This window comes from Pteropus vampyrus, unplaced genomic scaffold (assembly GCF_000151845.1).
Source record: "Pteropus vampyrus isolate Shadow unplaced genomic scaffold, Pvam_2.0 Scaffold109, whole genome shotgun sequence".
NCBI lineage: Eukaryota > Metazoa > Chordata > Mammalia > Chiroptera > Pteropodidae > Pteropus > Pteropus vampyrus.
In genome coordinates this window covers 6,240,843-6,256,231 of record NW_011888890.1, presented here as the reverse complement: position 1 = coordinate 6,256,231, position 15,389 = coordinate 6,240,843, and the positions used below count along the sequence as shown (strand labels likewise).

Here is a 15,389-nt window from a genome sequence, read left to right as displayed (position 1 = left end):
TTCCTCCTCACTGCTTTCAAGTACATACAATTGAGAAAGGTCAAGGTAAATGAAAGATCCACAATTTACACAAGTCAACTTAGCTCTTCATTAGAAGCACTGTTGATCAAAAAAAAAATAATAATGTGGTACAAAAGAACACTAAAACAAAACCTGGGTTATGCCTTAAAATTTCAATTATCCTCCAAACCGGCTATTCAAGTTATAGAGTAAGTTGACAACACTTCATTAAAAATGATAGATGAGTTGACCATATAATCAACCTGCTCACTTGTAAAACTAATAGTGGCAGACAAACTATACAAATTTTGAAAAGCAAACATAAATGTGGGGCATTGTCATCATTATTATTTAAGTAATAACTACATAGATTCATCGAAATCATTTATGTTATGCTGCCACATCCATATCTCAGAAAAAAACTAGAAAGGGAGAAGTGAGGTGAAATATTGGAGGGAAAGCACTGAATTAACAGTCAAGAGTTCCAAATTTATATTCTGGCTCTGCAACAAATCGTGTGATCTCAGGCAAGAAAATTAACCTCTCTTGGGTAAAGTTTCTTCATCTATAAAATGAAGAAATCAGACTAAGTACCTTCCAATGGTGAAATTATATAACCCAAGCCACTCATTAAAGCTCTAACCTTCACACTGCTCAGAACTAGAAGTGGAATCAAATCTTGTAAAAGCAGAAAGCAGTAAAGATGGCTCTGCTTTCTTCTTAAGACAGAATAACGTTGTTTCTAAAGATCAATATCAATACGAACCAGGCAATGAGGTCACCCTTCATTGGCCTTTAGTGCTCTAATATCTCCTTCACTGTGCATTGTTTTTCTTTTTCTACCATAGATGAACCAATTTGTTGTATATTCTTCAGTACTTACCCATTTCATGAATTGTAAATGTTTTAACTGCTATTTTAAGTAAAGCATTTAATATAGTACCTAGCACAAAGAATACTCCATAGATGGGGTACTATTATGATAATCATGCAGGTAAGTTTGTATCTTAAACTAGAGCAGAAGCAGCTTGAAAGCTGAGTGTCTTATGTTTTTCATGTTTCCTATTCAGTGCTGAATGCACATCTTCAATGAATACAAATACAGAAACTCTCTCTCCTTCCCTCCTTCCCGCCTTCTCTCCATCCCTCTCTCTTTCCCTAAACCACTTTTTTAAACTGACTAGATCATGAAAAACCAAGTTATCATAGTCCTGCTAATACATTGTTTCAAAGTCCACACTGTTCAGAAAAAAAAGCACAGGAAGCATGGAGAATTGGTATATAATACTTCAACACTTCCCACCCTTTAATAATATTGTCAACAACACAGAGCAATACATGCATTTTAACATAATGGAGTGGGGGAGGGAATGATCAGTTTATGTTTCCACTAGACTAGTGCAGTGGCAATGGTAAAATAAGGTATGTAACTACGTTCACCTTTAAGTACATCAATCTTAATAAAAAAGAGGGAGTAAAGAAAATTAGTCTTATGGTAGGAAAATCAAAAAGTAAAAGTTATTTGTAACCTTTAGGTCACCTCAACCTTTCTGCTACATCTCTGAATATAGGAAAACTATGATTTGATTTACATCATAAATTCAGTGATAGACACAGATTGCCTTTTCTGTGTGAGGAAACAATGCCTGCAGTCACCATGCATTTTCATGTATGCAGCTGTGACCCTGGCGCTTTCAGAAGCACAGCATAGCACTTACTGCCTCAAATATGCATTTTAAAAGCATTTCTCTACCTGCTCTGAATTTTGATTTGAAAGTGCTAGTTGGAAGCCAAAAAGGGATTAAAAAACTTCTGTAGATTTTAAGTTAAAAAATGTATAATAAAAATTATGAAGATTCCACAATGAATACTACTATAAGAAAATTAAACAATTGTAAATCATCATATATCCTATAGTGTTTTAAGACAAAAGTATTTTACCCTTTCTACACAAGCTCCCAGAAAAAGAAGACCTGGAGCAAAAACTATTTTAATTCTTTGACTAATTTTATTTTTTCTTGGGGTTTATAAGGCAGATAGGGAAAATATAACATTTCTTTGAAAATATACTTCATTTTACAATGATTCTGCCCTCACACTGAAATTTTCCCAGGATTCCTATTTTGAGAGACAGGGATTTAATCAAAGGTATCTGCCAGACTATTTTAGGTACAAGGTGATGGCTGGGGGAAAACATACAAATACTTAGGAATCCTGCTTCTATTATTAAGTTACATGCCATAATTGAAAAAAAAAAAAACTAAAATAAATAGGCTATTAAGGCAAAAATTATTTTGTCAGCAAATTACCATACCAATTTTAAATTAAATATCCACATTTTGAAGAACTTTAAAGCATTTTCTAGTGCCAATTACTAACTGGAAGTATAATATGTGTAGCTTATTTTTTAGGTCTAATTCTAAATCTCAGGTATAAATCCCAAGTGATTAGAATCACGAACTGTGAGCAAAGACTTCCCTGGGTGGGAAAGAGGAGGAGAAAAGAGGAAATGAAAATAAGCAAAACATCCAATTCCACAGAAATAATCAAACTGCAAAGAGACAGATGGCTCTTGAAAAGTATTATTGGCTATACTTCCCCAGTTACTGCCCTAGCTTCTTTCTTATCCTTAAATCTGCTAGGCTTTTTCAAGGGCACTGATACTCCCTTCTTACTCATCTTCTTTTTCCTGATGTGTCTATAAAGCTGTCCATTTACCCATTAAAGCAAAAATTCACAAACTCTCTGAAATTATTTACAAAACTTCAAATTTTTTCTAAGGGAACATCTAAATTTTGTGAGATTATCGAATAAGATCCTGACCACCCTCCCTCGCCCCAAAAAGGTAAATATCAGTGAGTTAAGTATACCTAAGGCAATTGCCACAAGTCAGCCTTGTTAAACTCCCACTTTCAAAAAAACTATAAAATAAGCACCATTTCCAAAAATAAGGTTATATATGATGTGTTCTGCCCAGAAATGGTGGCTCCCTAAGTATTAAAGTTTCTGTAACTTCAGCAAAATAAAATATATAACCAGTATTATCCTGGTTCTAATCCCTTATGGCAGTTTGACTGCATAATACAAATGATTTAATAATAATGTCATGCTTACTTTATGCTAAATAAAACCAAACATCTATATCTCAGGGGATTCCTTTAGACAATATATTCAATTATTGAAATAATAAGCCACCCAAAACAAATGCTTGACAACAAAACCATATGGTAATAGCTAATGGTCGATATTTTAGAGTTATAAGATTCTAAGCAACATCATTAAGAAACAGTAAATGTAATAAGAAAATCTGCATGGAAATGAAAAACAATAACTTCTTAAAGACTAAGAGGTTTCTTTTCAGGAACTTATGAAAAGTAGTTCGCCTTCAGAAATAAATGTAAAAAGCAAAAACACTAAAAATTCATTAGATTTTGTAAGCATACAAAAATATTACAGAATAAATAAAAGTGGTATATCCAAGCAATGAAATATTGTTCAGTCATAAAAAAAAGAATGACATACATGCTACAACATAGATGAGCCTGGAAAACACTATGCTATGTGGAAGAAGCCAGTCATTAAAGGCCACATGTTGTATGATTCCATTTATATAAAATATCCAGAAGAGACAAAAGATTTAAAAAGTAGTGTTTTCTAGAGTTTGGGATTAGGGGGTATTGGGGGAATGACTGCTACTGGCACGGGACTTCTTTAGAGGGGTCATGAAAATATTCTAAAATTAGATGGTTAAATAACTTCATGAATATAATAAAAACTACTGAACTGTAACTTTAAAAAGGTTAATTTTATGATATATTAAATTATATCTCTATTAAAAAGCCATTAAAAAATATTCCAAACTTAATTCAGCCACACAGTTTTAAATTTAGTTAACCTCTTCTCGATTTTAGAAAAATTCATATGTATCATGTGAAGTATAAGTACACTGCCAATATAAATAATCTTAACTTGAATTCTTTCACAAAGAAAAGTTCAAAATAGAATCTCATTTATTACTTCAATATGCCTGGTTGGTAACTTAATGGTGCCCATTTTTAAGATGCAAGTGTGGAAGGAAAGAAATTCTAACATCATTATAGAATATTGTGATATTATTTGGTATATTAACAATTTGTCCAGTGATTCCCAAATCTAGTTTCACATCAAATCCCTTGAGACTTTAATTTAAAAATATATAGATTCTAGATATATTGGCTCCCACCCAAGCTTTCTAAATCAGAATCTATAGAGGTGGAGCTTTAGAATCTATAGATTAAGTGAATTTCCAGAGATTCCTACCATTTCCACTCCTAAAACATATCTCTATCTACACTGCCATTAGTAAATGTGAAGGGAGTGGGAGAGTTGAGAAATCACCATTTTGAAGTCATCAGAGTGAAAATTGGTCACGAAGCTGTGTGCTTAATGAGAAAGAGGATATTCGCGTGGTCTCCAAGTGCCTTCTCCACAGATCGCTTATTAGTTACAAGAGGAAAATAATAACTATACAGTAGAGAAACCAGTATCACCTCGACGGGGTAATCAAAATTTAAATCACCAATGAAGGCAAGATGGACATCAGTGCCTCCAGAAGTAACATCCTGAGAAGCATCACTTTTACAGTATTCAAAATTGTCAATGTCATGAAAGAGAAAAAAAAAAAGATGAGAAATAGTTCCAGTTTTTAAAATACTAAAAAGATATGACAACTAAAGCCAACATGTGATCCTACACTAGATCCTGCACACTAAAAATAAAAAGGAAAAAGTTATAAAAAGATGTTAAGACAAATGACAAAACTGGAATATAGACTATAAAATATTATATCAATGTTAAATTTATTCAATTTGATAATTGTACTCTGGTTATATAAGAGAATAATATCCTTGTTCTCAGAAAACATACTATTGAATATATGCAATCTACTCTCAAATATTTGTTTAAATCATATAGAGAGAAAGATAAAGCAATGTGGCAAAGTACTAACTGATGAACCTGTGTAACTGGTTTATGACAGTCTTTTGTACTATTCTTGCAACTTTTCTGGAACCTCAAAATTCTTTCAAAATAAGTTAAAAAGAAAAACCTTCAATGACTTCCCACTTTTTATAAATAAAATCCAAAGCCTTTGCCATAGTCTTTCATATTGTAGGCCATACCCACCTCTCCTGAGCTTCTACCTAGGCCCCTCCCTCCCTAGAGCACTTTGTTCCAGTCACTCTGCCTCCTGTTATTTCCTCTAGTGCATCAATCAATCTTGTCCCCAAGGCAGCATCTAGGCATAACCTTTCCCCTAGATCTGAAACACTCTTCCTATGCTCTTTGAATGGTTGACTACATCTGATCTTTCAAAATGGGTATAGGAGAAAATGTAAAAATAGTTTAATGCTAAGAAAAAGCTAGTTATCAAAATTAAAAGTGGTCTACATTTTGATATCCACAAACTGGTCTTAGTATACTCTGTGTCAGTATTTATCTTGGGACCTTCTCTTGTTTTTCTGTTTGATGGCTCGAAGGGATAAATGCATTTGTCTTAAGAGATAAATGAAAAAATCAATATGAATTACAAAGTACTTCAGCCTTTAGGACACACATCTTTAAGTTCTTAAAATCAACTCTCCATCTAAATAAACTACATAACACTGCACAAATAGATGAACAAATACACAAATAGAATGCATAACTTTAAATCTACTCAGGGTATAACCATCCATTACTATTGGCCTAATTGGCCCTTTTAGAGCACACCATCTGCCAAAAACATTTAATATTCCCTTATTTCAGAAAGTACAGCTTGATGGTGATCAGATCAAACCTTTCCACAAATGAGATTCTTAACATTTGATATTTGTGCATGTCAGCCACTGTCTGGCACATCAGAATGATGCACGAATTCTGGAACAAGCAGTTACTGCTCATGAATTCACAGCTATTTCCTCACTTTAGCTGAGGGAAGAGAGATCTTTAAAAGACTGCCATAATATGAATATGCAGAGGAAAAATTAAACGCAAAGCACATGATAAAATTTCAGGGTAAAAAATGGCATATTACAAAGCAAATGAGAAAATAAGCCTCTAAAAATTTATGAATCATAAAAATTTAGTTTAGTTATTCTTCCTTGCAATCAAAACACCAGCTGAATATCAGTTCTCTACTGCACTTCCCGTATGGTCAATATTCAAGAATGTTTAATTAACTTAGTTAAATATAAGAAAAATGGAGTTCAAGCTAACCAAAAGAAAATTCAGACCAAATAAAAGGAGGAGAAAAATAAGCCTGAACCAAAGGATATCTTAGTAGAGATTTTTTTAAAAAGTAATTAGTATAAAAATTGTTCACAGATAGAAAAAGCTTCTAAAGTTTTTGAAAACCGTTAAATGCCTAAACCAGAGGTCACAAACTTACTGCCCTTGGACTGCACCCTGTAAGTAGATGTATTTTGTCTATCAACACGCATTTTTAAAAATCTAAATTATTTTTCAACATTTACTAGTCAGGAGATTTCATATAAAATGTTATTAATCCTGAACGACCTGAAGGTCCGGCAACAATGAATCCCATTTTTTCACTGCAACAACTGGCCAGCAGATCTCAACGCACCAGCACGTCAGAAACCACCTAGGAAGCTTTGAAAATATACCCATGCTTGAAGCTGACCCTCCAGCCATTCTAGGTAGACCTCAAATATTCATATATTTCAAAGTTCTTCAGGGGGCATTAATGTGCAACTGAAATTGACACTCGTGGGCCTAAAATTTTATACTTGGCATATGCTCTTCATTTAATCACAGTAGTCAAATGTACTGCATTGTTCTTCCAGTTACTCCATCATAAAAAGCACAAGGAGTTGAAACCCCATTTAAATATCCCCATTTAATCTTGTTCAAGCCACAGAACTAAAGATGGGCCCAGTTAAGCAATATAAACTTTATTAGCTACACACACACTAGTGTATCTCAAAGCATGGTCAGTAGACCAGCTGTAAATCTCTTATTAAAATGCAGGTTTCCAGGCATAGTCCACACATACATATCAAAAACTCTGAGAATGAGCTGCTTATGCACTGTAAACACTGAAAACCAGTGTTGGTTTCTATGAGGTGCTGGCTCTCTTCCCCTCCTGCTCCTATAACCATCCACCAACTGACCAGGAAGAACACTAACATGTCTAGGCCATGTAATTATTATACTGAACAGAGTAATGAGGTATAAATCTCAGTTTTTTGCATGCCTCTGCACTTGGCTTGCTCTCATTGGATTGTTTTTCCTTTAGAGTTGTTCTTTGGTCTGCTGTTGGCATCTCTATTGTCCATAGTAGACGTGGTGAGATGAACTTGGTGCCTTGGTGCTTAGGAACATACAGACCTTTGCCTCCCAAATAGGGAACAGGCAAGGAGACATGATTAAGCCCCTCAAGAACCCCCCTAGTGTACACCCAAGAGGGTCCTTGCAGTTCATATGTAATACCATTAAGCTCCCAGGGGCTCAAGCAGTATTTCTCAAGTGTGATCTTTATCATTCAGCTTCAGGATAAACATGCTGATTCTGAATCTCACACAAACCTATTGAATGAGAATCTCTGGCAAGTGGGCTTAAGAAGCTGTACTTTTAACAAGCTCCCAGATGGTTCTTATGCACAGGAAGCTTGAGAAACACTGAGGTCCAGGTTCAATGAGGAGAATACCCTCTCAACAGCTCCTTCAGGAAATTCACAGGCTCTAAGGGAAGCCATTGGTTAACATTTCAGGTCTTCACATCACTCCCGTGCTGGTATTTCAGTACAGACTCACTTAAAATGACCACATATTCCGTTGGACTGTAATTGAATTTAGTCAACTCTTAAAAAAGTAAGAAATATGTAAACCTCAACTGTATACTAGCAGAGTCCTTAATACCATAAAAACACAGATTAGTTTCATGCCCAGAAATATTACAATTATGTTTTATACTACTTTCATTTTAAATTAATCTTATAGCATAACCAGGAAATACCTCTCAGTGGAATTCTAAGCTTCTCATATTCTTTTTATGCTTTCCAATGCAGCTTATCAGTTGCCTCTCCCAGGCTGGGTGGTATTGCTAACCAACATGAGTGGCAAAGAAGGCTCTAAAATAGCATGACAATTTTATGCTTGACTCAGGTAATCATAGCTCTCTTGAGGGGAATCTGGTCCTCAGACTCACCTCTCCTCTGTTTCTGCCATCCACAATCCCCTCTGAGGAACTTAAGGCTCTTATACACTAGATTACACTCTACTGATTTATAGTGCCAAACAGCCATTCACATAAGGGCTCTCCATAAACATTACTGGATTATGCCAACTCAGTTGATTGATTCTGGACCTCTCACTGTGCCACTAATCTAAGGGCAAACTTATGCAGCCAATATGATTTCGGCTCCTCAAACTAGGCTCCCTATCCACATCTAGCACCTATTATCTTTTGAAAACAAGACTGCAGTTAGAAGAACCAAGTATAGGAGAATATAAATTATAAATAGAAAAACAAGTAAAACATTACAGATGACTGAAGGTCTAACACACATAGTGAGAACAATCAGTATAAAAATGAGAGTAACTCTAATTCTTCTGCATGATAGAAGATTCCTTTTACTCTCACCTAAACCAGGGATTTTTAAATTTTAAGGTATTTCTGAATTACCTGGAAAAAGTTACTAGAATACAGGCTCTGATTTAGGTAGTTAGAGATGGGGTCCGAGGTTCCGCATTCCCAACAAGCTCCCAGGTACTGCTGATGCTGCTCGTAACTTTGCTACTTATAGTGTGGGGAACGGGGGTGGACAACATAATCAGCAGCATCTGGGAGCTTGTCAGAGAAGACCCTGGAGCACACCCTAGATTTAAAGAGAATTTGCCATTCAACAAGGTCCCAAGTGATTAGAATGCATAGTAGAGAGCAACTAACACACCATCTTGTACTTACTGTGAATCAGAATCACCTGGGACCGTTCTAAAACTACAAATGCCTAGGCCTCACAGCAGAGTCTCATTCAGTGGATCTGGGGTATTTGACTGTTCCTATGTTCCAAACCCAGGTGGTACTAATGAGCAGCATGCGCTGAGAACGACTGAATTAAAAACACCCCACTGGGTGGAGGGAAATATGGAGCAACCACTAATAGGTGAGGAATTTCTTATTGGAATGATAAAAATGTCCTAAAATTGACTGTGGTGATGGTTGCATAATTCTATGAATATACCAAAAACCATGGGAATAGTATACTTTAAATGGTCAATCATGTGATGTATTAATTAAATGTCAATAAAACTTATGTAAAAAAAAATTTAAAATTTCAATAGCTTTCCTATTTATAAATAAATAAATAAATAAATACGCGTCCCCCCCCCCAACACACACACACTAAACTACAATAAAATGAAACTATTTTCTAACCTGGAACTCTGGCCCGAGAGTTTGAACTTCTTTTTAAAAAGACAAGAAAAACACGAATGCTTATATGACTGATCTAGAAATATTAAGATCTTTTCATCTGCTCCTTAGCTTCAAATTTGTTCATGGTTATGCATGAAGGAGAAACCTGAAAAGAAACCTTGTATTCCAGGGGGCATCACTATGCACTTTTTTTTTTTTTTAAAAAAAAGGCATATTTATCATTTTAGAAAAGTTTACCCTGCATACCCTAAGTTTCCACAGTATTTTCAAATAGTAAATTTTTCTTTTGCTTCCCCTATTTAAAAATAAATTCACTAATAAGTGAACAAATAAGTTAATGAATTAATTCATTGTACCACATTCTTCCAACTTTTCTATGTTTGAAGACATTCAAAAAACATGTTAAAAATATATAAAATATAAAAATATATAAAATATATGTAAATCTCACCTTGTTTAAGAAAAATTGTCTTAAGAAACATGATAATATACTCATAAAAATAAATCATAAATAGCACAAAAATTTCAGGAAAGATCATTGTAATATATGAGACACTGTTTACTTATTCTCAAAAGGAAAGCACTATAAATATACGTAATAGGCACCACTTGGCATTTGAAAGAGACTCTCACAGCTTCTGATTGCTGTGGTGTCAAATGTTCAAAACTGCAGGTGCTGTATGCTCAAGCCAAGGAGGGTTCACAAGTATCTGATTTATTACTCTCCCTGTTGAATTACCACAGCCCATGGAAGCCATTTCCCTTCAAGAACCAATGCCCTTGTTTATGGTTCCATGTTCCCATTCTTCTGAAGCAGGCACATTCTGGATGCATCATTGAGCAGAGTTCCTAGCACAATATACAATGGTTACACGGCATCCTTGGGGGCCTCTGCTCACTAATTGGTAGTTCCTCTCTTAAGAAATGGCTTTCTGGGAACCTCAAAGCAATGGTTAAGGACACCTTCACAAATAAGTAGGATGCCCTTCCTTGCCCACAACTCCCCCATAAAATCCAATGCATTTCACTATAATTGTTGCTATATTTTCTTTTAGAATAATTCCACCATGTTATATTCTACAGATCAGCAATCCCCACCCTTTTTGGCACCAGGGACCAGTGCTCCTATGAGAATCTAATGTCTGATGATTTGAGGTGGACCCAAGGTGGCATTGGAGAGTGGCTGCAAATACAGATGAAGCTTCACTGGCTCAACCCACGCTCACCTCCTGTTGTGCGGCCCAGTTCCTAACAGGCCACTGATGGTACTGGTCTATGGCCTAGGAGGTTTGGGGACCCCTGCCATAGATGATAAAGAAAAGGCAAACCAATGCTCTTAACTACTGACCTTGCCCTGGGTAATGACTCTTGGCCAGTCTATTACTTTTCATAGTGAAGAAGTTTACCTTCCTGCTTTAAGTACATTTGCTCAATCTCTGTTGAATTAACTAATTCTTAATGGATTCGAATGTTTCAATTCATAATTTAGTTAATAATTCATACAATAAAAACATGTTTTTTTTAAAGAAAGGAGAAAAGTCTTACCTAATAGTATATATATCCTGAATACTCTTTTCCTCACCTTGTCCTTCCTTAAGAGCTTGCATTTGTAATAATTTCATAATGGCTTTTATCAAGCCATGGGTATTCCTGTGAAGAAATACAACAACATGTTAAATGTTACAGACATAAAGTAAATAATATTAAGAGGTGCTTAATCATGCCATTTTTAAATACTTGAACATTAGCCACCCACACTGAACAGTAGCCACCCACAAGCAACCAGCTCATTCTACAGCACAGCCAAGAAGAGGCCTACAAGCAGACAACGACCATCTAACACATTTAAAGAAATACAACCGAAGAATCAAACCACTAACCTATCAATCACCTCCCCACACATACCTGGGGGAATATCAATCAGGAAAAAACAAACATTAGCCCACATAATTGTAGGCAGTGACCACATCAGTTACCCATACTGAATAATCAAGTCCTTCATTTATAAATATTAGCAGACCATAAATTATTATTCCAGACATATGAATAACCAGACATATGAAATGAATCAGCCATTCAAAAAAGAAGGCCAGGGGAACAATCAGAACAAATAACTCCCATTAAAACAAAGTTAATGAGAGAGGGGAATAGAACTTTAAATTTTTCCTTATTCCTGTAAGAAGTAGGAGGATAATATATCAAAAAGAAGAATAGCCTGCCCTTCTTGTTTTATTTTTTCTTTGTTCTTAATTTTTTTAATTGTGAAATGGGATTTTTTTCCAACTTTAGCTTGAGGTAAAACTGACAAATACAATTGTAATATATTTAAAGTATACAATGTGATATAAGTATTATATATTGTGAAATGATTACCATAATCAAGTTAGTTAATATACCCATAACCTCGCGTGGCTTTTTTTTTTTTTTTAACTGCTACAGTCTAAAGAGAACCAGTGAGGGTGAATTTTGACGCTCTTCCTCTAGCTCTGCTCTGTACCCCATCCTTGGAACAGGAAAAAGACCAAGGAAGCAAGTGGAGGACAGCAAAGGAGCCACCAGTGGCCCCTGCCCCACTACAGGTTCACAGTCAATTCACACTCTCCCAATTTATGATAATATCTCTTTCTAGTTCTTTAATGATTTTAATTTAATACTTTTGGAATATATCTGGGTATATAATTGTCCTGGTATTATTTATTGATTTTGTTTTTTTGTTTGTTTGGTGAGATTGCTTAAGATCTTCTTCCCTAGCACATTTCAAATGTATAATGCAATATTGTTAACTCTAGTCAGCATGCTGTATATTAGACCCTAAGAACTTATTCGTCTTATAACTAGAAGTGATATCACATGATATCACTTTTCCCATTTCCTCCACCCCATCCAGCCCCTGACAACCACAACTCTACTCTGTTTCTATAAGTTTGACTTTTTTTTTTAGATTCCACATATAAGTGATACCATACAATATTTGTCTTTGTCTGGCTTATTTCACTTACCATAATACCCTCCAGATTTATCTATTGTTAAAAATTACCTTACCCTTTTTATATAAGGATCTCCCTGGGAACTAAAAAGACGTACTAGAATTTTTTTTAAAAGAGGTATTTGTTAAATTTTTAAAAAGATATTTGTTAAATTTTAGTCATGGTTGTTAATATTTAGGAGCACCTATTGTAAGCTAAGTGCTTCTAAGTGCTTACCATGAATTCTGTCATTTACTATACAGACTATAATAGGTTAACAAATCACTGTTAATTTTATTTGAGGGCTAGAACAAGACTTAGACTTAAACAATTGATAGCATTTGGTGCAATTATGTGAAGTATTATTGAGTATACTCTTTTATGGCATTTAAAGTTTTCCAATTGATATGGAGGTTCTTCAAAAAACTAAGAATTGATCTACCATATGATCCAGTAATCTCTCTAGTGGGTATTTACCCCAAAGACTTGAAAACTCATATCTGAAAAGATATTTGTACACCGATGTTCCTGGCAGCACTATTCACAGTGGCCAAGACATGGAAGCTGAAGTGCCCTATGATAGATGACTGAATAAAGAAGCTGTGGTACATATATATAATGGAATATTACTCAGCCAGAAGAAGAGATGAAATACTGACATTTGCGACAACCTGGATGGACCTCGAGATAATCATGCTAAGCGAAATAAGCCAGACTGAAAAAGTTGAAAATCACATGATATCACTTATATGTGGGATATAAACCTAAAAGCAACAAATGAACAGGACAGAGACTCATGGACATGGACAATGGACTAGTGGTAGGGGGTGGGGGAGCAGGAAAGAGGTAGACAGGGTAAAGAGGGTTAAATATAAGGGAGTTGGGGGAGGAAAGGGATCAAATATATGAAGGAAACTGGACTCTAGGTGGTAATCTCACAATAGAATATATAGATGTCAAATTATAATGTACACCTGAAAATTATATAATTGTATTAACCAATGTTACCCCAATAAACTTAAAAAAAATTTTTTAAAACTCTGAAATAAATAAATAAATAAATAAAATAGAGATTGAAAAAATAAAATAAAGTTTTCCGATTGACAAAAGGTTTGGCACCGCTGTCCAACACAGTGGCCGATAGCCACATGTGGCTATTTAGCACTTATACTATAGCTAATCCAAATTGAGATGTGCTTTAAGTATAAAATACATGCTAGACTTAAGACTTAGGACACAAAAAAGAATGTAAAATATCATATATAATGTTTTATATTGATTACATATTAAAATATTTTTGATGTATGAGGTTACATAAAATACATTGTTAAAATTAATATCACCTTTTTTTTTATTTTTTAATGTGGCTACTAGAAATTTTTGAGTTATATATGTGGCTCACATTTGGGTTCACATTATATTTCTATTTCCCAGCACTGCTGGAGACACTCAGGTAGTTTAGTTCCTAAGTGGATTCTTTGGTGAGCACTGAGGTTTCCCTTGTAGCTGAAGCACTTTCCACAATCTTCACAACAGTACGTTTTCTCTTTCATAGTGATCTTCTTACAACTAGGCGAAGTAGACTCATGAATGAATCTTTTCTGACAGATAGCACACACGTATGGTTTCTCTTCTGTGTGGATTCTCTGGTGAACACAGAGATCTCAACACTGCATGAAGCCTTTCGCCTAAGATCCTCTCTGCTGAGTGTGTTCTATGATGGAGGTCAAACTGAGAATTAGCTTTTCTTGTATACTCTACATTGTTATTGTGTCAATTCCATGGTAGTTTATTTTGACCAACAATATAGCCAGTTATCCCATTGTGACTCAATAAAAATTAAAAAGTAATTTAAAAAAAAAAATTGAAATAAACTAGCTGTTTTAGGAATGCATGGCACCCCTTTGAGCCCTCTTTGGGAACAGAGGTACAGCCTTGTTTTCCTCCATTGGTACTGCTCACATTCTTCTGACGACTTGCTCTATTGACAGAATACTGAGTTTCTAGAATCCTCTTCCTCTAAAGCTTGGGAAAAGATATCTCAACATCTAAATTTTTAGAAAAAATTCCATCTTTGCAATTCTTTATTCTACTCACTTGTAGAGAATCAAAACCATTCCACAGCTGAGGATTCTGGATTTTAAGAAATGGGATCTTCCCTTATATCTTCCAGCTCTTCACAACTCTTCACATTTTCCTTTACAAAGACCTGAAGATTCTTCCACACGGAAGTCATAGGTGTTCTATAACCAATTTATCAAGAACCTCCTCCTGGGTGTGAACATCTGGACTCAGTCACAGAGGGCAAAGCTTACAGAGGATTCTCAGAGCTTCAGTACAATCTGACTCCTCCTAATACATACATTTGCTAAAGCTAACTCACTAGGCCTCAGGGTTGCAGTCTTTCTTTTTGAAAGTCAGTTTCTCAAGATGATACAAACCCCATGGCTCTGACCCAGGCCTGTGCCTAGATGTTGTACAAGACCATAAAATCTCAGGTCTGTAACTATATTTAGCAGATAAATTCTCATCATCACTGAGAGAGTGAGTAGTTCCCAGATTGCAGTATCTGATAGAGACTTATCATAGGGTGCCGACTCTGGTTTGCTCTGGTAAAGGGTCACTACATGTTCAGAGGCATTCTTGTCTTTTGGCTTTCAATATTTATGCAACTAGAAATCAGCTCTAATGTTTGATTTAAGCTAAAATGACTCCATTTACATACAGCTGGGTAAAGTCCAGGCCCCACCTAGTAACCACACATGGCCATTCTCTGAGCCTAATGATTAGTTTAAATGGTACTCGTTTTAGATGATCGGTGTTAATTGAATTTCTGACTAAATTTCTTCCAAGAACTATGGATTCGTTAAATGCGAGCAAACCTAAGAGAGAATGCGGGTTCGGTTCCAGACCACTGCAAAAAGCAAGTATTGCAATAAAGTGAGGTGTAACCTTTTTACTGGTGGAGGGTCTTGCCTTCCTTCAATTTGTAAAAAAAGAAAAAAAAAA

General features: G+C 35.2%; 1 protein-coding gene across 3 annotated transcripts in view; it reads right to left on the bottom strand.

Moving 5' to 3' along the window:
• Nucleotides 1-15,389, bottom strand: part of FOCAD (focadhesin) — a 270,313-nt gene that overhangs the window by 213,995 nt on the left and 40,929 nt on the right. For all 3 annotated transcript variants that reach the window (XM_023533725.1, XM_023533726.1, XM_023533727.1), the window contains exon 5: nt 10,960-11,064. In XM_023533725.1, coding sequence (XP_023389493.1) covers nt 10,960-11,064 — 105 coding nt within the window. The remainder of the gene's footprint in view (nt 1-10,959; nt 11,065-15,389) is intronic.